The sequence below is a fragment of the Falco naumanni genome, chromosome 4 (assembly GCF_017639655.2).
Source record: "Falco naumanni isolate bFalNau1 chromosome 4, bFalNau1.pat, whole genome shotgun sequence".
Lineage (NCBI taxonomy): Eukaryota > Metazoa > Chordata > Aves > Falconiformes > Falconidae > Falco > Falco naumanni.
In genome coordinates, this window is record NC_054057.1 from 57607986 (window position 1) to 57631555 (window position 23570).

The 23570-nt window shown below is 41.5% G+C and overlaps 1 protein-coding gene across 5 annotated transcripts in view; it reads right to left on the reverse strand.

Moving 5' to 3' along the window:
• Positions 1–6300: 6300 nt before the first annotated feature.
• Positions 6301–23570, reverse strand: part of CTDSPL (CTD small phosphatase like) — an 84535-nt gene continuing 67265 nt past the window's right edge. For 4 of the 5 annotated variants that reach the window (XM_040592002.1, XM_040592000.1, XM_040591999.1 and 1 more), the window contains 3 exons: positions 16492–16584; positions 14684–14869; positions 6301–12806 (listed from right to left, as the gene is read on the reverse strand). In XM_040592002.1, the coding sequence (XP_040447936.1) occupies positions 12681–12806; positions 14684–14869; positions 16492–16584 (405 nt within the window). In that variant the 3' untranslated portion in view covers positions 6301–12680. Of the gene's footprint in view, positions 12807–14683; positions 14870–16327; positions 16354–16491; positions 16585–23570 lie in introns of those variants that run through there. The other variant, XM_040592003.1, reaches the window with a different exon arrangement.

The following is a 23570-nucleotide window of genomic DNA, read 5'->3' on the forward strand; positions in this document are numbered from 1 at the left end:
CAGAAAGTCTGTAGAAATTGCTGACTTTACAGTTTGTTTTGATAAAAGATTGGCATTTAAAAAAGCAACTCAGAGCCCTGTCGCCAGGCTCCAATTGCCATCGATACAGAAGAACCAGCTCTCCAGAGCGTGGAGTGCAGCGGTGGGAGGTCATGGCACAGAAAATCTGGCTCCACATCACACCTTCCCTGGCAGGGTTTTCTCAGCAGTGCCATGGCAGGTGGGATCTCCTCCCTGCAGTGAAACCTCTGACATCCCAGACTGAAGCTAGAAGTCTCTGGGAGCAAACACGCATCCCCCCACTCCATCCAAACAAGCTGCTTGAGCTCATGTCACGCCTGTTAGCCCTCTCCTCTTACAGGAGAGATGCTTCCCTACAGCAACTTTCACCTTAACTATTGTATTTGTAACTATTGATAATTTTGTAAGCTACAGCTAAGGCTCATTCACAACCTGGGTTTACTCCAGACATAGTGCTGCTGCTCCACATTTCCAGCTTCTGCTCAAAATAATTCATCAAGAGCAAGTCCCTACCGTGAGGCAAGTGATGGGAGGCTTGTAAAGGCTGGTGGATGGGCCACCTCGAGGTGATGTTGGAGGTGGAGTTGATTACCTGTGGGGAAGCAGAGACAGGAGATGGTTTGTGGTTTTCTAACAGGATGCAAACAATTTATTTTGATCAGCAAACCCAAGCTGTTCTAGCACTTGGCTGTGAGCACAGCCTGGGCGACTCAGAACCAAAGCAAAGCTGATGCAATGGCAGGATGTAGAGCTGCAAGCAAGATGAGGTTTTTAAGAATACTCGTCCCTCTTCAGTCCCGCTTTACTGTGGCATAGGCCAGTGCATTGGATGTGGTTTCTTGCAGCCAGTCTGGCCCCACACCACAGCAAACATCCCAGGGGCTGAGAGGTGTGCTGCAGGGCCAAAAGGGTGATGCTCTCCTGTGGAGATGGAGAAGGGTTGCCTGCAGTTGGAGGTGTCCTTCCTCCCCCAGACAGGGCTAGGTGGTTTGGGCTGCGAGCCTGTATGGACTGAGAAATCAAACACGCCTCCGTCCAGTAAAGACTGGCAGTATTTCATCACTCACAGCCCGTGCAGCTGTGAGCACCTCGGCAGTGAGTGTGTGGGCTCACAAGATACCTGGGGAGACAACATCGTGTCCCATGGGGTGGGACACAGGGGACCCAGAAGCTCTGCCACAGGTCACCTATGTGATCTGGGGTAGCCTCTCCCTCTCCCTCCTCCACCTCCACTTCCCATCTGTAAAATGGGTACCTTGCCCCTTGATGGAGCCGAGGAACATGAAACGGTGCCTGCGTTCTGCTTCTCTGAAGGCAGAGACCTATAAACCATTTCTCATCCTGCTGACAATCTCGGCAGCTAAGCTGTGTTTCACTTCCCTCTGGGTTAAGTTTCCTCAGATCCTGAACCACTTCATTTGCTAGAGCACTTCTGTGCACTTACCAAACACCTCGTCTCACTGGAGGATGAGCTGCCTTTCTCTTTAATTATGGAAGTTCATAATGATCCCGTATCTGCTTCACTAATATCATGCAATAGTTCTCAGGGGATATCTGCTCTAAAGCTGAAAAAGGTATTAGGGAAGGGAACCCGCTATTATGCTCATTAGTGCCCCTGCTTCAGCCTTCTGCTTCCAGGGTGGAGCTGATACCCATCTCGGTGAGCTCCCTAAAAATGGGTGAGAGGACACAAACCCGGTGCCCATGCAGTCCAGCCTGTCAGAGGCCACATCAAATTCATGGTTTTAAAATACGTAGTAAGAAAGCACCAGAGCTGACAACCTGGTTACGAAGAAGTTAAAAGAAGAACTTGATTTTCTGTAAAGCTGAAATTTAGAAAATCTAAAGCAGCCAGAAAAACCGGTTCCCTTTGCTGCCTGTAGCTGAGTCACTGCAGGCAAATTAAAAGCATTTATCCCCCAGCTCCCAAAGTACGGATTTGAGCCAGGGTGATATGGAGTCCAATGGCATGTGGCCTCAGCCTTTATAGAAGATATAAGAAAACATATTATTTATGGGGTTATTTTTACCCCTTGGACAATAGGAACTCAGGTAATTTCCTTCCTTTCCATTGGAGCGACGGTGGTAAGCGCCTGTGCCCCAACAGCATCCAGGGAACCGAAATAGTTCAAGGAGAAACAGGACCCTGGAGAGATGGGAGCCATGTTTAACATCAAGTCATTCACTGGAGCCTGACCTTTTCCCTGGTACTGGTACATCACTGGAAAGGCTGGGAGACACCTCCCAAGGAATTTTTTTTCCTTTCAATTTAAATTCTCTGTATTGGCTGGGTTACGTTAATCGAGCTGCACCTTCATTCTGCATCTCATGGGGCGTATGTGTTTGCTGAGAATCTGATTTTTTTGAGCACAGAGAACATCTTTGTTTTGCTAACAGGGATGCAGGTGTTACTTGCAGCAGCATCCCTTCTGCTCCAGCACCCCCAGGGCCCCGTGCAGCTAGAGGCTGCCCATGACAGGCAAAGCTGTCACCTAGAAAAGCCAGGAATTAGGCTCAGGCATGGATCCCAGGCTTGGGATTTAACTTTCAAGGCAGCCTCCCCCTCACCATGGGAAGGCAGGAGAACCTGCAGTGCTTATTTAAATCCACAAGAACGACCTTTTTCACTCGTTACAAAGACAGCTTATATCAAAACATGTATTCGGGGCTACAGCTGAGAGTCTTGTTGAAAAATTCAGACGGCTGTAAGAGGATGAATTAACCTTCAGGTTAAACACAAACGAATCACCCTGTGGTGCATCATATTCCCTGGTGAAGCCAGACAGGATTTGCTTCTCCCATGTGTGTCTGCAAACACCCATCAGCATGTCTTGGCCCCATGTGTTCTCATTTGTGAATGCCCTTCTTCCCTTCTAGTAACGCTCCTTCTCTTATCAAATGGCAGTATGTGCAAAATAAAAATATTCTGACTGAATGAAAAGGGCAGTTTTGCTCCTCAGAATTAATGAGGAGCAGGATTGCGAGGGGTTTAGCACGCCTTCCAATCCAGATGTTTTGTACTTAGAGAAATAAAACAACCAACTCTTAGGGAAACCTGTTCATTCCTCTAAAAGAAGGAACAAAAGAGAGGGGAACAACGGAGCCGGAAGCAAATAGCGTGTCCAAGGTAGGCTGGAGGGTTTGTAGCAGAGCTGGGGGTGATACCCTGGTTGGATGGATCTTCATCAGCTGCTGGAGCCACAAAGCCCTCCTCCTTCACCAGGACATGGGGCCACCCCATCCCTGGGGACAGTCAGCCAGGAGGTGGAAGAAGCCACGTGGGAACTGTAGAATCAAAGAACAGCTCAGGTCGGAAGGGACCTTGAAAGATCATCTGGTCCAACCTTTCGTGGGAAGGGAAGCCTAGGTGAGGTGATCTAGCCCCCTGTTCTGTCACATCTTGAACCCCCCCAGCAACGGGGACTCACTCCACCATGTCCCTGGGGAGGTTGTTCCTGTGATTGACTGTTCTCACCATAAAAAATTTCTTTTGTATGTCAAGATAAAACCTCTCCTGGTGCAGCTTGTACCCATTGCCCACCATATTCTCGATGACTCCTTGTGAAAAGCCTCCATACATTTTGTAGCCACCTTTTAATTACTGGAATGCTGTGATGAGGTCCACCCTGAACCTTGTCTTCTTCAGGCTGAAGAGATCCAACTCCTTCAGTCTTTCCTCATAGGGCAGGTTCTTCCAGGTGGGAAGGAGCAGGCAACTGTCAATGCAATGAGAGCAGAAACCCACGGAGATGAGCTGCAAGGGGGGCTTACAGGCTGCAAACCCACCTTCTCTCATCAGTTGGCAGCGCGTTGGGCACATGGCACCGGACGATGCGCTAACTGCGGGGGAGATGCAGCCCTGCCAGCGTGGTCCGTTCCCCGGCAGGTGCAGCCTTCCTGGCCCAGCCCCAAGCCCTGTCCTGGCCGGCTGCGTCCCCCGGTTCCGCAGGCTGGCTCGGTCCCAGCGCGCAGGGCTCAGCGCACGCGTGTCCGCAGGGAAGCGGAGGAGGCGCACCAGCCAGCTTGGCACCAGGTTTCCTTCTTTTTTTTTTTCCTTTCCCTCCTGGAGACTTAACATTTGTCCACAGTTTTCCTGCTGCACTTCAGCCAAATCCCAAACAAGTTACAATGACGCTGCTTTAAAAAGGAGGAAGAAGATGGTTAACAGCAAAGCTCTTGGAGAAAAAAAAATGGGATTACCATTCTAGAAAAGTGTAAGGATGTTCAATTTGAACTCAACTATTTATTTGTTCAGTGCAGATTTCCCTCGTTATTTTTCACGTGTTGATCATACATTTCTGCATTTTCATAATCAGCAACTAAAATTACCGTGAATACTTGCCTGCCCTGCCTTGGGTTGTGGAGCCACCAGTTCCTTTTGCAAAGGGAACTCAGCAGTCCTTGGGCAAATGAAGAAATTGCTTCTGAAATACTGAGAGATACTTTTTTTTAACCGAAGGAAGAGGTTATCTGTGGACCTGTGGAGTGCAAGCCTGGCAGGGGATTCAGCTACCAGAGTTATGGTGATGCTTTTACTTGAGATAACGTCTTTTAAGCTTTCCTTTAGGTGCCTTTAAAAGCCAGTGCTGCACCGCTGCACCATCTCGTGGTGCGACCGAGCCCTGCACGGCCCCAGCCTCCGAAACCCTCTCCATTTTCATAAACTGTCATCAGGGGTGTATAAAAGCCAAGTGCACCCACCGCCGGACCCCGCCACAGCCTGCCCTGCCACAGTCCGGAGCCACAAGGTCACCCCACTCCTCCCACAGCTCCCACCCTTCCTGCCTGCTCATCCTCCTCTCCGGGATGCAACGGCCCAAGCATTTTCCAACTGCAACCATCATCATCCCAAGGATTTGCCCATATCCCTCCAGTTACTAGCTCAAGATCTATTCAGCAGATTAGGGATCGGGCCAGTGAACCGTTACCCACCTGAACCCGCCTTACTGAATCACTAAGCTGTGTTACAGAGGATTCAGACGAGATCAAGGCTCTACTCGCTATTTAGAGATAAAATTAAAAGGAAAATTAAGGGTTATGGAGCTACACAGCCCCGTGATGCAGAGCCAAGGGCAGGAGCTGTGTGTGCTCAGTCTTAGCCCTACTCTTACACAGCGCGTGGCTAGAAACGGGCTCAGGTCTCGCATCTTCCACTTTTCTTCCCATCAATGCTTTTACTCATGAAGGAGCAAAATGGCCCAAGACATATTATCCCTGAAAACTTTAGGTGCATAAACACACATAAATTTTTCTATGTATCTACAGGTCTCAGCCTCTCATGGCATGGCACGTAGTAACCAGGTGATTAGGTAGACATTAGTAAAAAAAATTCTAAAACCAGTTATAAAATGACTTTCCTATTAAAAACATTTCCTATTTCTGTGGGTTAATCTGCTAGCACGTGCTTAGCTTACACCAAACTTCTTCAGCACAACGCTTAGATGCTGCTGTCTGGAGACCCGACTCGGACACACGTGCCAGATGAAAAGCAGCTGCACAAGGTCACCTTGAACTGACTCAAGTCAAGTCACAGGCAGCTCCCCCAGTTCCCTCCAGCTTGCTTCAGGTCTAAGCGTTGTCTGACTGTACACTGGTTGTCACTGGTTAACCCAAGGCCAGGATCAGGTCACCTGCCGAGGGATGTTCTGACGACAGGCACTGACTGCCAAGCTACAGAGGCAGATGCCAGCGCAGCCTGGAGGGAAACGCGGTGACTGGTGACCGTGACCAGCATGTCTCCTGCTCCACGTGCCCCCACCCACCCCAGCGCACCAAGGGTGGCCGGGTACGGAACCGACCTTCTGCTTTGGCAGGTGCCTGAATGCCACGTGAGGGACTACGCAGGACCTGCACCAGGGTTGCAGAGGAAACCCCACCAGACCCTATCATCTGCTGTCTCCCACCACCTTACCCCTACCCAGAATCCAAGATCATGCCCCTTCCTCGCCGCCAGCTTACACACGGGCTTCAGTGGCTTTGGAAGACGCAAGATCGTGCTACTCAAATCCCAGCAAGTCAACAAGAGCGAGCAGGAACTGAAACCACCCACCCAAATACGCTGGTAGAGGAAGAAGCCCTTGATGGTTAGCGGTCAAGGCTTTAATCCTTATTATATCCCAGCTAGTCCAAAAAGTTGGGACAGGAATGGAACGAGGAGAACTTTCTGACTTGATGCTACACAGTCCTTGCTTCCCTCCCCCGGAGAATGGCATGTGTTGGGAAAGGGGCGTTTCTGGGAGCAGACCTCAGCTATATGCATTATCAGACATGAAGAGGATGAAAAAAATAACACAGATAGTTTATTGTCAAACTGAATCAAAGCATGAAAAAAATCATCACAAAGTTACACTGTAAAGAAATTTGGTTTTCACCACAAAAGCTCATTAAAATCTGACAAAGAAAACAACCCATTTTCAAGCCAGTAACTCCTCCAACAACCCTCAGACTCTTTGAGTGCAACATTTATTGAAATGCTGGGAATTCACGGGTGGTGTACATGGCATTTGTATGAACAAAACGATCAACCCTCATTCTCTGGAAGAACAGTGGCTCTCAGAGGGGGTGACATGTTTCTGGCTTAATGGTGACTCCTCTGTTCGCCTTCAGGTAGCAACAGCCTTGTCCTAGCTGCAGTCCAGCGCGGGGTGGTGGCCAAGGCTGAGGGGTGCCAGCTGTGTTTCTTTGTCCAGCATTTTCCTGCAATTTACATCCCGATCAAACGTGTTTACATCCCGAAAATTAAAAGGCGGTTGCAAAATGTAACGATGCCAGTTGCACAGAGGAGCGGTGGGAGGTACGATTGCAGCACGGGCTCCACCAGGGTCCAGGGGCACAGCGACACCGACACAGCCAGCACCTCCAAAATCCAAGTTGCTGCTGCTTTCAGCGGTGACCAACTCTACCCTTGTTAAATTGCTCTTTGGGAAGGTGTGTAATTGCAGATGCGGACCTACTTCACGGAGTCGAATCGATCTCTCATTAAGACTAAGATGTTTGTGTACGTCCTGTGCTTCAGAAATGCTGATTAACGGCGGCATCAGGCAATTAGAGGACAGCCCGCTCCTCAGCGCTGCGCCCTTCCCAACAGCACTTGAGAAGGCTTGAAACAAAACACACCTGCATGCTTTTCAAGTTTAGAGTTTGCCAATCTGTCCAAACCAATATATTTTATACCCAAAGATAATTTATTTTCCAGTAGCGGCAGCAGAACCAACATAGGAGTCCAGGAGAACTTCACCTGGTCTCCTGCCAGCATAGCTGGGTTGGTGGGAAATCTGGAAGGCGAAGGTCGCTTGCCAGGAAAACTGCTGCAGACTGCAGGGTCCCCTGGAGCTGCAGCCCACCTGGAAGAGCCCTATCCCACCTTGCAGGGAATTTCAGAGCGGTTGGCTTTCCTTCTGAGTCAGAACACAATAAAAAAGGGGAAAAAAATATTGGAAGGCATATATGTATATAGACTATCATGTATTCAGTTTTGCAGACAGTTTCAATCAGTCAGGATAGAAAAACAGTACCTTTCTCACCACTATAAAAGAGCTGTTTTATGAGTTTCGAAATACTTGTTTTGCTGAGTGAAAGAAAGGCATCTTTATGCTAAGTAGCAGCTAGGGAGACTCGTAAAACTAAAACAAAACAAAAAAAACCAACCTAAAAATTAAAATAGATCAAAACCCCCAACCCACCAGTACAAAGTACAGGCAGTCCAGGTAATTCCAACTGATTACAGGAATAACTAAAAAAATATTTTTAATTGCAACTAATGTGTTATCTTGAGCCAGCTGCTTATTCTAACAGGCCTGAGGTTTTCTGCTCATAAAGCATTAATAGTATGTGCCTTTTCCTAGAAAGGACGGCTCTGCCCAAGTCTTACTGTGTCAGATAAAAAGTCCCAAAATAGAGTTTCCAACCAAATAAAGTGTTTTATTCAGATATTCATTTGGACACGGCAGTGATTTTAAGAACAGCTATTCAAGTAGCTGAAGTAAGCCCTTCAAAAGAAGTCACACAGCTTTGAGACTTGAACAAATTATTGTATGATCTCATCCAAGAGATCTAAATAGCTGGAACATCTGCAAGAGTCACCACCAATTTATTTAGCAGAGTTCATCAGTAGTTCATCAGCTCTGTTTGCACAAGCAGGTGCCAGGGCAGTCAATGAGGAGTCCTATACATGACTTAAAAAGAGGAGAGGAGGAGAGAGATGGGTGATTTTACTAGCTAACACGGATATGCATTAGCAGGAATAAAGTCCCTGTCAAACTAGGGCAGCGACTATTACTGAAGAAGTGCAGAAGTTATTTTTCCCAGAGAAGTATTACATGCACAAGTAACTATATTGTTAAATTTTTTTTTATTTGTGACAGTAAAGAAACCATTCAATACCTGATTGACAACACTTCTCTCTCCTGAAAACACTCATATGGTAGCTGTAGTGTTTCTCAAGTATCGCTGGATTGTTCATTGCATTAAAGTGTAAACAGCTCCATTATTAGGAAAAAAAAAAAAAGAAAAAAGAAACATTTCCATTGCTTACTCCTCTGTTAAGAAGCTCCCAATAGATCTTTAACAAGAAAGAAAAAGAGTCAGCTGGATTTTTACAATATAATGTGAAACAGAAAAGTGACAGCTGGTTTTGCATAGTTAGCCCAGAGATTTTTAAGCAATTGCCCCACGCAAGTCTCACCTGCCCTCCTCGCCCCACAAAGGCATAACATCACAGCACCTTGGAAATCAGAGGCACAAACTTGTTTTTGTTTTACAAATAGGGCTGTGCGGTACTGTGTTTTATTAGTTTTAAAAGAATCTGTAAAACATTGGATTATGTTTTTTAATTTGTAAATTAGAGAGCTACAGATTTTTTTTTTACACTGAAATTTCAAGAGCTGCAACATCAGTACACACCAGTGTCATTTAGATACTTTATTGTCCCCAACCAGTCTAATCAAATCATGCTGTGATAAAGTGATTGCATACACTGATAACCAAATCTCTTCAGGTGCTGAGTTTCTTCCAGGTACAACTTTGCTGTTTGAAAAAGATTAAAGGGCAAAACAAATAGACAGATTATTCTTCCAAAGCTACCTAAATGAACACAGCAATATTGTACATTTGCTACGACCTTCCATTCACAACCTGCCCCGCTTCCTGGTGGTTAACAAGTATTCTGCGCACAGCCCTAGTTTACAAACGGCAATTTAATCGTAACACTTCAGTTGAATTTCAAGAATCTAAGGCATTCTGCCTTACAGCTTAATTTAAAAATACCTATACAGGCAAAGAACCTTTTTTAGCCCGACATAAAAAGGACAACAGAACTTCAGGCCAGGCAGCATTTCTTTAGCTGAACAGAATGACCAACTGGAAAAGACTATTTAATACTTCTGTAATATCCAGAAACAGAATTGAAAACCAGGGTTTAACAACCGCCCTGGTGACCTGCATGCATTAACTGCACTTCAAAATATGCAAGAGATGTAGGAAAGTAGTATTTTTTTCCTATTTTGATTTTTAAAATCTTGTATTTAAAATACAATCAAATACCCGTATTACAAATTTTACAAACATTCCACTCATTATCTGACTTTATGGACAGAACTATATTGCTTTGTTAAAATCTAGAAACTCTAAATATATAGCGTATATATTCACGCAAACTTAACACTTGAAATTTCAAGTACGATGATAGCGCATCAAAATAAACAAGTACGACAGTTTGATCCCTTTGGCCAAATTTGAGCACCCAGGCAAGTCCAAACCTGACTGCAGAGCACTCCAAGTTTTATTTCAATGGGAGTGAGTTTAAAAAATAAATAAATAACTTTTTCATCAAAAGTTATAGAAAACACTCTTAAGATACTAGCAGAGATCAAAACTGTTGTGTTTTGCCTTTGTATTGTCACCAAGTATCATTTTAACGCTGTACTATGTTAAAATAAAGTTGGTTGTTTATTTTTAAACTCGTGGATTTCAAGAGCCAAAATAAACACTACAGAACAAGAATGGTTGCACAGAACATCATCAGAACCGTTCTTCCAGAAGCTGGTGCAGAAGTTCAGTTGTCCATTATATGTGGATTTTAAAACAATACAAGACACTTTAATAATCAACATTCATTCACAGACTTAAGGCAACTGGTTCATGAAATCGCTGCTTTTATAAATGCGAACTAATGACATGGTTCATCTCGTACAACAGGTCACAACCATTAAATGGTAATGTCTCGGTGGGGTCATTTATTGTCTAATTGGAAGATTGTTTGGTCTAATGCTAGCGAAAAAGTCTTTGAATTTTTTCAGCCATTTCTATCATACCTGCACAACTAACTACAACCTGAATACTTCCCTGCAAACTGCATCTGAAGCCCAGAAGCTACAAACACAGTTGAAAATACTGCTCAGAGAACAACTTTTTGGCAGCTTACAGTTTCATTACTCTGAAGTCAAATACAAAATTAAACAATCTTAAACTGAAAGTAAACGTTAATGGACTAACCAGAATCCATACGTCTTTTTTTTTTTTTTTTTTTTTTTTTTTTTTAACAACATAGGGTTTTTTAATTTTTATTTTTTTTTATTTGACGGTTTTTGTCTTTTGTTGTGGCACAGAATTATACAGTACTAAGGTAATGCCAACTGGTAAGAAAACAAAACGGTGATGCCGTACAGACTCACGAGTGTCACGGGACTGCCTCCAACATCCCTCGCTACCCAGCACAGTCAGCAGCTGGCACACAGCTGCACTGCGAGGGGACAAGTCATCTTTCAGTTTTATACTGCACCTATGACAACCTACTCACTGCCTGCGTAGGCTGGCCTGCCCTTCTATGAAGGAATTTGTTAAGCTGCTTCACCAATGTTTTAGACAAGGATGACGATCCAAGTCCATTCCAAATTTTTTTTCCAAGTCATCAAGACTTTTTGAGAAAAAAAATTAAAAAGGCCAAGGGGATCTACCATTCAGAATTTAGCGCTAGGCTAATTAGAAGCACCAACTAGTCTATTTAGTCTTCTCTGATGACAGCTAACATAGCTGTAATTTTTCTGTTTGTAGATTTCTGGTGCAGGTAATTAAAAGGTGACACTGGAAAGGGGAAAAAAAAAAAAAAAAAAGAGGTGTGCCTTGTTCTTCAAAGGCTTAATCTATTTAAAAGTTAATCCTTTTGAAAGGGTACCTATGACACTACAGAAGATGCTAAGCAGGTTCTCAGATTTAGAGATGAGAATGACTCAGCTCCAAAGCCAGAGGACCAATTTTAGGCTAGGCTAGTAACATCTGCCCTTCTAGTGAGACTCAGTAAAGCTCCCCATCTGTACCTTACACGCTGGGGAAAAAGAAATACAAACCAGAGATGTGGGAAAAATACTTTGTGCATTTTTATATAACAAAGAAAGGAGAGGGCTTCATCCCAATTGAATTTTTTTTTTTTTTTTTTGGAAATAACCTTTACAGGTCACCTTTAAATGAGTTCTCTGGTATATCAGATACCATAGGATTAATACATAGGGGTGGGTTATGAAGCCTGCATTTTATTTATTGCCCAAGTTTGCAGCTTACAGAAAATGTTTCATAGCACAGGCACAGTGGCAAAAACAGTATAACAGCCGATGGTCAACTCCATTTGGTGAGTATACAGTAGCAGCAATTAAAAGAAAAAAGTACTCCAAACAGCTCAATACAGATCCAGCTTACCCAGATGGGTTTTTTTTAAGAAAAGAATCTTAAACTAATAAATAGATCTCCTCCCCATTCTCCCAAGATAATGGTTTTCCAAAAAACGAGAGGCATGGCAGTTGTGCGTAAGCAGAGACAACAGAACTTCATCTGTCTAGACTAAAAGGTGCTTTAGATCTATTAGCCACCTTATTTTCTCAATTCCATCATTCCCTAATACTCAAACAACTGCAGATATGTTCAAAACTGTGCCCAAAATCGTATCAGTGAAACAACCATGTAATTAACCCAAATCACCCCTCCCACAAACGCTTCAACCTTCTGAGCATGACAAAATGTAATACAACTTAATGTCATTGTGGAGACAGGAACCCAGCATCTTTGTTTCAACTTTTTCCTTTGTTATATATTACAGTGCTCTATAAAATTTTTCCTTTTTCCTTTTAAAGCATTTAGACAATACAAGACTAAAAGATGTCTGGAAATACGTCTTATACAAAAATGAATTTTTATCTTAAAATAACATTCAAAAAGGCACTTCATTCTGTAAGAAAAAATTCAGAGTCAGGTCAACTGCTCTAAGCAGGGGGTAAAATTGTCTGCATAGTGGGAGGGGAAGAAAGGGAGAGAAATTCAACTGCTGAAATACAAGCTTCTTTTTTTGGCATGTTTTAAGAAAAGCTGATCCAGTAAAAGATGTCCATTTATGAAATTCATTAAAAGAGTCCCATTTAAAATAGCTTCTTTTTTTTTGTTTTTTTGTTTTCCTTTAAAAAAGTAGTCTGAACACATGACCTTAGGAGTCAGGCTTCTCAAGGCTTAATAGCATCACTCATGATTGTCCTTCGTGTCCAATGTAACAGGAAGATCAAGAGTAGCACTTCTGACAGGGGCGACTTCCCCAAAGCTTACATTTGAAAGAGCTGAAAAAGATGGAGACAGCCTCTAGCAACTGCAATCTAGTAGCAGAAGTCAGTCAAAGTTAAGGGCTACCTGTTGCAGAGTTTATGAAGCATACTGTAAACTTCTTCCTCTTTGCTTAGTCCTTCAAAGAAAGGAATAAGATCTAGCAGCTCTGTGTCTGTCATGTCATCAAACCAGGACTGCACAGGCACCTGAAACAAAGCAACCAACAATACTAAGATGACTTCATGACGTGAAGAACATGTGAGTTTTGCCTAGGCAGATTACTCATCGCCATCACAGTACGGCAAACTGCTAGTCATTAGCATTCAAGCAGAGCGCCAGGTTCAAGTCCACGTCTTCTAGTATGCAACATCCACCCCCAAATCCAGCTGTAAACCAGCTGACATGCAGCTGCCCCTCTCCTACATGTCCAGGTAACCTACACGACCCAGCACCGGACAACTCAATTTGCTCTGCCTCTTTGACACTCAGAACACACTGGAAGGATGATACCGGTTATAAAGTTGTACTGACACTTTATTTACGGGCAACTCTAAGTATTATCGGTGTGAGTCACTAAACATAGGCATGCAGCAACAACCCCTTCTGGCATGAGGTTGTGGAGGAAATATTTAAACAGTGAGCAGTTCTCTGATTAAAACATAAGACCTTGAGCACACGTTCAGAAAGTAACGCATGTAATAACACTCCTTAAATACGTGGGCTGGGTTTGGGGAAGGAGCTCTGTGTGTCTTCACTAAGGAAGTATACTGAGGTCTTCCAAAGAGTATCTTGGATCTTGTTACAAGCTCTGGTTTCTGCACAGGCTCGAGTATCAGTTAGCTAGCAGCACTTTTCCATACGTGATTAAACCACTCTGACAAGGCCCTTAATTTCATCTCCCAAATTTCTACAGCTTGTTATTTTCTTGGCACTGAATTCCGACATACCAAATGATGATCTGGATCAGGTTTTTAATTTTAACCATGAACATAAATTAGAGTTACATGTCCTGGTTATTATAAACAGCAGCTTTAAACCATGTGTGGCACCAACCAGAAAAACATTTTCACCCAATCACTTTGGGCATCAGAGTATTAGGATCCAAACTTAAAAGCTGACTGCTGCAAGACAAATAGCTCACATTAAAAAAAAAAAATTCCAGAGAGGCAGGACCATGCAAAATAGGGTTCTTGCTAAAAATTTCCTACGTTAATTTTAACAGTTCACATGAAAGGCAGTCTAAAAACATCAAAGAAAACCCTGCAAAGCCTGGTTGTTTAAAAGTCAGTATATCTAAGGGGACTTCCAGCTTGCTGTCCTGGCAGCTATAAAACAGATGTAGGCATCTGTACTGATTGCAGGAATGGATGGAGCAAGTGCCAGACCATTCCATCATAGCTTCTGGAGTTGATATGAAACACACAGTGAAAATGTACATTGCTCCTAATTATTCTCTCTTGAAGTACTGTTGCCTGCCTTTTATCATTATTCCTAAAACCTGAAGAACTTGTTGACTAACATTTCTAATTATGAAGCGAGTTAGCACAAAAACACTTAAAGGAGAAGCATAACAACACAACAGGATCTTGATTTTTTTTCCTCCCCTTAGCCACGAATACAGAACTCAGATAGTAACCAGTAAAGCATTAATTATCTTGTCTAATATTTTTTTATATCCACACAATGAAAAAAGATGGGAGTATTAAAAGCAGTTCAAGTAAACCATTCATAATCACCACTCCAAAGAACAAAAACTACGCCGGAGGGCAGCTTCGCTTTTTAGAGATAGGTTAGTTATTCAGGTTCTACACCGCTTGGTATTTCTCAAAACTGATGGAGTTCATGCCAAAAGCTAAAACCGAAAGCAGACGAACAGTCACTACTATGACACACTGTCAACATCAGTTTGCCCTAGCCCTTCACTATTTGGCAGTGAATACCAGAACCTACCTGCAGTCTAAGAACATACAGAAACTAGTACAAGTTAAGTGTTCTGAAAAGCTATTTTCTGAATCAGAAAGTCTGGGCAAGGACCAGAAGGATAAAGTTACACTTGAGTACTTAAAATACTAAGAATACTTACTGCATTTTCAGGGTGGAAGATGTAAGATGCAGGAGAATTATCTACTATAATAACTTTACTCAGCTCACGTCCCAGTCGACTCAGATCCTTCACGTAATTTCCTCGATGGAAAACACAGGATTCTCTAAAGAGCCTTGCCCTGAACACACCCCAGCGATCCAGTAAGTCAGCTACTGGGTCTGCATACTTAAAAATAGAAGTTAGAAACACAAAGTTAGCAAACTGCAGATAAGGCTAATTCACAGAACTATACAAAGAAGGCACACACAATAATTTCAGATAGAATGCCCTTTCTTCATTTTCTTCCCTGTTCCTTGTTAATTAACTTACATGCCTGCAAACCTGCAGTGATTAATTGGGAGATAATAAAAAGTAGGACAGTTATCTTTTTGTGGAAGGCTAACTTGCACCCTAATGTTTTCTGTGATTTATTGATTAGGTTTTATTCTTAGGGCCAACTTACAGTTACCTAGAAGTTGATGGATCCAGAGTTCACAACTAACGTTACCATAAAACCAGCCAATGCTAACAGAAAAACTGCATAAAGCTATTTCCACAGCCCATTCATTTCCATGTGCCTCTGAAGACAAACTGCAATGAATGAATCTGAGCTTGATGTCGTTTTTCAAATGATGCCCTTGGAGCGACTGGGTCAGCAAGAATCTTCAGATTACCAAAATGCATAATTGGGCAACAAAAGATCAGACAAAGATGTTATTACAAAAAATGCCCATACTGGGAAATTATCATTTTATATCTAAGATGATACTTCGAGTGAGGCACTGCTTAGAATCCAACAACTGATATAAACTGTCCAAGGAAAAGTATCCAAATAAACTAGAACATGAAATAACCAAGTACTTGACAGTGGTAGTTAAAACTTACAGGAGTTACCATTTTCCTATATTTTAAACTAAGAAACAAAACCTGATGTTGAAATCCATCACAATTTAGCTATGAGAACTGTCAGAGATCTAACTTCAGTATGAAGTTATTCCATTATTTAGGATTTTCACAATGTGGCTGAACAGAACACAGGAATGAGAGTGCAGGGAGGAATCCCCTGGTCAGAAGGCACTATATAGCAGATCAAACAGGGTCCTGCACCCTTCCACCATCTCTACGCTAAGTTGGAGTAAAAGCTTACTAGGGGAGAGTATTACCTGGAAATAATCAATATGATTTTACAAACAAAACCACCACAAATACAATACACTGAAAGAAGCGAAGAACTTAAGGTGTCTACTACTGTAATGTCTACCACAAAACTACCTACGAGGTACTACTGCTACTGGAGACCAGAGGGCACAAAATATTCCTGCTGATGTTTCAAGCGTCACAAAATGTCTAATTTTCTAACTTCAGATTGTAATTGCACCTTGACAGAACAAAAACGTGTTCCCAATTTTCAGACGCAGTAAAATTTCTGAATCACTGGTTGATCATGTAGATAGCATTAAATACAGTGTATTTTATTTCATGCCCAACTTTAATATACTGCTTTACTTGCACGCTATTTGTTCTAATTTCTCACTATAACCATGGTAACTTGGTAAGCCTTTCATATTGGCATTATGAGCAATGCATGGAGGCTACATTATGAGACAAGCCCATATGTGATGGTGTTACCATGGAAACACTTACCCACACACTAGCAGACAAAGTACACACTGTCAGACAAAGAAGCAGAAAAGAAGGGGAAAAAATTAAGATAGTACCAACTGTGGAAATAATTATCCATAGAAAACCCAACCAAAAGTCCACTGATCAGCGCCGTAAGGGCTAATGAGATGGAGAGAGGAACATACCTTGGCTAGACTGGCTGTGAAGAGTACACATTCAAAGAGCTCTCCCATCCTCTGAAGAAACTCATCCACATGTGGTCGTTTCAATACATAAACCTGAAATGATAATGACTACTTAGGTCAAATGATGTTTAAGGTAAAAGGAAAGGACAAAAACAACCCCCAAACACTCCTGTGATCCTAACACTTGAAGAAACAAAAGGTAACGTGGAAGCAGTTCAAATGAAATGCTGAAAGGGAAAAAAAAAGTATACAAGATGAAAGTAGTCATCCAATAATGAGAAATTTGAATGCATGGGCTGCCAAGACCCATGCTGATTATGCAATTGCAAATACTGTGCATCATCTGGAGTGATGCTTCTTGAAAAATCTCATTAAAGGCAAAGAGTGAAAGTAGGGCTTCTCAAGAAGCAAGGATTCAGGTCTCTTAACAGACACTATTTTGGTGCTGGTGTCTTCAGTCCTGAAGAGCTTTACAGAAGCAATAAATCTGATGAAACCTCTGCAATAACAGGAATAGCACAACAGGGAACTGTTTTCTTCCTGTGGCTAATTCTTTCATTTTTTAAATTCCAGACAGTAAGCACTGTCTCTCACTATGGATAGTTACTGGTTACCTGGCTCTGCAGACAAGCTTTCACCAAAAGTCTTCACAGCACCATGCCAAATGTCTAGCAAATGCTGCTTTCAGAATTCAGTGATGAAGTCTACAGCACCTTCTACTGGGACCTTGCCTTAAAGATGGTAAATACTCAGGATCTCTCTCCTCTTGAGCAGCTTGCTTTCAGCAATGCTACATTGCCTTTCTGCACTGACAACCATACAGGCAGCTTGGCTGCCTACTGTCAACAACCTGATTAATAGGTGTCAGAGCCTCCTCGCCTCTCTTTCCAGAGCAAACAAGATGATCTACAGTCACAGAAAATACCAAGATAAGATAACTGCTGCTCAGAAAGCTCAGAAGTAGTTCACAATATACTGGGAAGAATGTACGGGGAAGAGGGGAGTCTGCTTGAAAAATACTTATTTATCTTGTTTGCAGTTAGATTAGAAGTTTTAGAGAAAACACTGGCAGCATTTTATCTTTCTCTGGCAACTAATCCTTAATACTGGACATTTCAAGTGGAGAAGTCTGGCACAGAACTGAATGCAGGAAGATTGCAAGACTGATGCAATTCCAGTAATTTCTTTCTTTGATATGCAGAACTAAGATTAATTGTATGTATTTTACTAGATTCATATTCATAAAGAGGAAAAAAACATAAGGCAGCCAGAGAAAAAGCCTGAAGGAGAAAAATATGGAAGTGCCAGCTTGAACTGAAGTGTAACCAAGTCCTCAGCAAAAAAAGAAAAACAGTTGTGGAATAGGGACCTGAAACTGAAAACCTAAATCTGAAAGCAAAGTTTTATTAAAAACATATATGATGCAGCTGTACCTCAATGACTAAAGCAGAAATGTTAATTACTTTTCCACTTAATGTAGCATATAGTGCAGAGCATGAAGACTTCACTTTAAGTTACTTTTATGCAGCTGAACTAAACTATTTCTGGCCCCTCCAATTCAAGCAATATATTAAAACTTTGATACAGATGACAATTTGTAACTTTTAATTTGTAGTATTTTTTTCAAAACCACAGCAGCACCTAACCAAATAAATGTGACATTTTATGAATTAAAGACAGTTAACAGATGCACTTCAACACCATTCTCCTTCCAGATAATTACAGTGGTTTCCTGTATTTCACTAGGCATAAACCAAGTAATTTCCTCTCCTATAACAATGCAATTAATTTTTCACTTCAATCTTACTAAACAAAGTTGTTCTGTACTATTTCCTTTCCAAATTACACCTTCAAATTTTTTAAAGACACAAAGAGAATTGCAGTTCCTCTGTATTTGGGTACCCAGAAAGAAACTATCTGACTTGCCAGTTATAAGAGGAAAGACAGCAGGACGCAAACTACTCCTTGACTCTACAGTTCATAATCAAGTCCTTAATTCTTTAGCCTTAAATTATATTCCAACGCTTATTTTTGAGGCCACAAAAGGGACACTCCAGAGTCTCAAAGTCATGCTCGGATAGTGACTGCTGGAATTTAGTATTTATTTCCCTTTCAAAACCTAGTGGCTTCAGCCACAGCAAAAGAAGCCTCCTCTTCACTCTCCATCCCTATCTATGCCTGTGTTGAAGTATTTCCACTTGGAATGTGATTACGAACTCCAAGCCAAGGATATGACTTTGCTGCTTGCAACATAACCCACCTCCTCCATAAAGACAGCATGCAGTAAATCAACTCAGTAGCTACAGACTGAGAGCTCCTTAACCACAGTCTTGCAGACAGGAGTGGCCCTATAAAAGCAAGGATTTGCAACATATGCTCTTTTGGCAATTTGTTGGTCTCCTAATACTGCATCTAGTCAGTATTAGCTGTAAGTACACAGCATTTTAAGCTATATTGTCTCCCTTCTGCAGTTTAGATCTCCTGATTCACCACAGAGCACTGTCAATCTCCTCTGCTTGAGTTTCTCTTGCTGTTTGGCCTTAAATCTTACCTACTGGGCTCTGGCCAACAGCCCCACTTCTCATACCTGATTAATAATAAATATGATCTCTTAGGATCAGGTCTCACCAATTTTTTCCCTTAATTCTCTCCCTCTCCATAAAGCCCCAACTTCTTCACCTGTGTTTTTTAAATTTTTTATTTTTGTTTAGCACTGTTTTTTCTGCAGAGCAACATATCTTAATACTCTGGATGGTTATTCTCCTTGAAGTTTTGTGTGGTTTTTTTTTTTTTTTGAGAAGTCCTACTTAGACTCTGGAAGAAATTTCAAGTGTACTGGTATCCTGGGCTACAAAATCTCTTTGGTTTACTTCACATAAAAAGCTTTCTTCAGCTGACAGTGCAGCTCTTTTCTCCTCTTCCTCCTCATTTGGAAAATTTTCCCCTTTACTTTGTTAGCGGCTGGACTTGAATCTCAATGCCGCATGGTTATTTGTGGCTTGGCTTTCTCCTCGGTTGCCTGATGTCTTCAGTTTAAGCCTCTAGACTAACTGGCTCCTGGCATTTTTCTGAGATTTATATACAGTCTTCAGGGCATTAAAGAACAAAACCCCCCTCCAGTTTTCATGTATCGTATGCTCACTAATTTCTTCCTTATCAGTAAGAATTCAGAGGAATACAGTCTTTTTTTCTCTTTTTTCCTTTTTTTTTTTTTTAAGTTTAAAATGAACCCTACTCTTAAAATGTTAAGGCACATATCAGGCAGTAGGCCTGTTTTCACAGGAGTCTGTACTTAAGCTGCTAATGGCAGAACCCAACCAATGATCTTTAATTGTTTTCGAGCATTTGGTATTTCCACATACATTTTCAATACCTCAAAGCAGTCTTAAAAAGACTCAGTATTTGTAAACCAAAAGAGAAACCCAGCTCAACTGTAATCAATTGAACAGGTCACAAAGAACTGCCTTTCAAAACAAGCTTTACAATAACTAAATCTTCAAGTAATGACAAAGAATTCTGCCTGTGACAAATTCAAGCTCCTGTAACGTCCTGTTTTGTGGACTAGGTGCATCTTCTTAACAGCAAGCAGAAATTACCGTGTGTCCTTGAGGCTCGTCTTTCTGGTTCACGCAGTTGTGGTTGCCTCCCAGTGCAAGTAACCAAGAATAGGCCAGCTAGAATGGATACAGCCTATCCTGGATTACTTGAACCAGGCCACAGCCTTCTGTAAGAAAATCAATACATTTTGTACTTCACAGAAAGGAAGTTTATTATTCAAACAGCATTTCCCCTCACCAATAAAAAACATTTTGTACGTTACATTCAAGGTATGCATGGAAACATTTCTTCAGCTTTCAACAATTAAACCCAAGCAATTGCTAATTGAATTAGAAGAACATACACAAACACTTAAAAACTGGTTTTACTCACCTAATAAATTACATTCAAGAACGAAATTCCAAGCAACACCAAATCCAACTCTACCTGGCTCTTTACTCTTTGACAGTGACAGCAAGGCACAAAGGCATTGCAAATCAATTTGGATAAAAGAAGAAGGAGCACCATACCCTACAGATCTTCGCTCATGGGCGATTAAAGCTATCTATACTTGACGCACAGTTTCTAATCTGGGGATTGTGATTGCCCTGCACTTGTTACGTGGGAAGCATGCTCCAAAAGAGAGGACATGTTCTTGCAGAAGTTACGTCAAGGGTACAAAACAGGTTGAACATCTTTCTCCAGCCACTACTTTCACCCTCAGTAACTTCCTCTAAAGGGCACTCTCAGTTGCAACACATTTAACTGGACTTCCCAAAGTTTCTCACCTATAATTCAGTAGAGCAGGGGACCAGCTCTGACTTCCTTTTATTCAGAGAATTAAAGAGAAATGAGAGAATTGGCCAGAAAACCACCAGCTTGCATTAGAACTGTGCTTTTGTATCTATGCCATTGTTTCCAACAGAAAGTGTGGGATTCACCTCCTGTAACTTCATCTGCCCTGTAAATGGGTGGATGGGCTGAGTCTCTGCAGGCATCTAAAGACCCATAACAGCATGAGAGGGACCTCCAACACAGGAGTTATTTTCTTGTAAAATAAAATGACCAATCCTTTCTAAAGACAAGGTAAATGAAGCTAGAGAAAGAAAGATGGGAGAGGGAAAAGAGGTGTTCAGAAAAGCTATTTTTTAATCTAGGGAAGCTGGTTTACCCAAGCACCCATCAAGATTATGATTTAAATTGTCTTCCCTATAGAAGAACAAGAATCTCTCTGGCCTTTGGATTATAAGTTCCGTAAGTGAAAATAAAAACCCGAACCAAAGGCAATCTTCTTTGAATACCTCTGTTGCACAACAAAAAATTACATTTACCATGAACAAAACTTGCTCGGTAAGTCAGTCTCAAAACTCTTTCAAGCATACTGAATTTGCCACAACTTGTATTTTTGGTATATGAGATCTGAAGCATCTCGTATAATTTCAGATTTCCTTCTGAATGGGCACTTCTGAAATGGGTGTTCTCCACTTGATTTCCATGGGGTTCTGTCTAAGGCAGAGTTCAAGTACAACAATACTCTCTCAGACAATCTCCTGCTTACCAAGATACTAGGCTTACTGGTAAAGCAGGTAGGGATATGCACCACGGACAATATGGTTCCACAACATATGCTTTCACATATCCCATGACGTTTTAAAAATGCGGCTGTATTTCCCAATGCCAATGATTAGTATATAAACTGCTTAAGAAAACGGACAAGCATTATACAGATGACAAATTCTGACAGACAAGAAAACCTGTTGATAGCTGTTCGCTTATGCTCTAAGTGAATACAAAAAAATCAGGTTTGAAGCGGGAACTGGTTGTCGAAGCTCTACAGCCTGTGTTGATGCACATGAGACTAAGCCAGAACAGCCACTTTTGCCCTTTAGGTTATTACAGTTTTTTTTAAAAGACTGCTGGCTAGCAGTACACTACTTTGCCTGCAGAGGAATTACAAACATGGGAACCCAAGACTGCCTGTTCTGCATAAATACTATATAAATTACCTTTATTTCAAGGATTGCAAAGTCCTCACAATTAACTTTACTTCTACCGCCCTGATGCAACTGAGATATTTACCTATTTTAGAGATTAAGAACTTGAAATACAAAGAGATTAAGCAATTTCCTGGAAAGACGAAGGAAGTCTCCAGCAGAGCAGTCAGACTAACTTCACTTGACCTTCTCCGTTAAGAGCATCCTTCCTCCTGTTCACATTTAGGGTATGCACAGATCCACTCCCTTTGACCAGGTGTTTTGTTTTCTTTTGTTGTCTCCCATATGCAGTCATCTCAAGTACCTAACTGCATTATGCTTGATGAAGAACCTGAAAGTTTGCAGCAGGGAGTGGAAAAGCGACATGTTTTTGAAATGCTTGACTGTTAAGCCCAGCCAGTCTTTTATTGGGTTTTGTTTCAAAATGTAAATATACCATCTTGACAAGCTAAGTGATGACAATCCTACACAATTCAAAACTGTTAGGTCCCCTCTTGAAAGTGATCTAGAAAGTTTTAGGAGAGAAAAAGTCCACATTACAGCACCAAACACAACTAAAGCCCAGGTCAAATGAGGACCAACTATACCACAATACAAACCTCCCAAACCATCACTTACATGTTTTAAGCATTCAGTGCTGGTGAACATTACAGGTTTAAGTACCCTAGGTATCGAATTTTTCTACATAAAACAGGCACAGTTGAAAAACTGTCAAAGCAACTATCACTTTAAAACACATTTCAATCCACTGACTGATATTTAGTATATCATTTAAAGAGTGACAATTACACAGACTGTTTTCATAATAGGAAATTAACACTGTGACCTATCAATTGTTCTAAGATCAAAATACGAACCTATTTGTCCAAGTGAAAATAATTCACATAAAACACAACATTTCAGAAATTAAAGTATTTAAAATCTCCATTAAATCACAGCCAGGGAAGATCTGCAACTCAGTAACTGCATTATCTTTAACCGATAACAACCAACAGAAGCCGTTTCAAACAAATTGCAAGATTCATGTATCAACTTCACATTAGCCTGTATAACCCATCTCCAGCAAGAACTTTAATGTCTGCCTGAAGAGGAAAATTTATGGCGCTGTAATTTCTCTCATTCAGTGCTTTCTGAGATGACTACTGATTAAAGACACTAAAGCTAAGGCACCAAGATACATGAAGGGGATTGATTTTCAGATTATGGGTATTTTGCATTTACTGAAAACCATTTCAGAGTCTTAAGTGAAGTTCTTACAGAATAAGACATAAAAATTAGTCTCCTCGTCAATTTTGTCTGGACCTTTTAAAGATGCTGAAGTATATAAAAAGCCTTATCAGAGGAACTTAAATAACTTAAAGAAAGAAATGGGGACAGAACTTAAACACAGATTGCTACAGAAGCTGAAGAAATGTCTGTTTTTCCTTAATATTTTAATAAAGCTTTGTCCATATGAACTACCAAACAGACACTAAAACCAACTTCTGTCCTGTTTATCTGTGGACAGAATGTGAAATGCAGTATTCAAGTATTTTTTTCTGGGCCTAG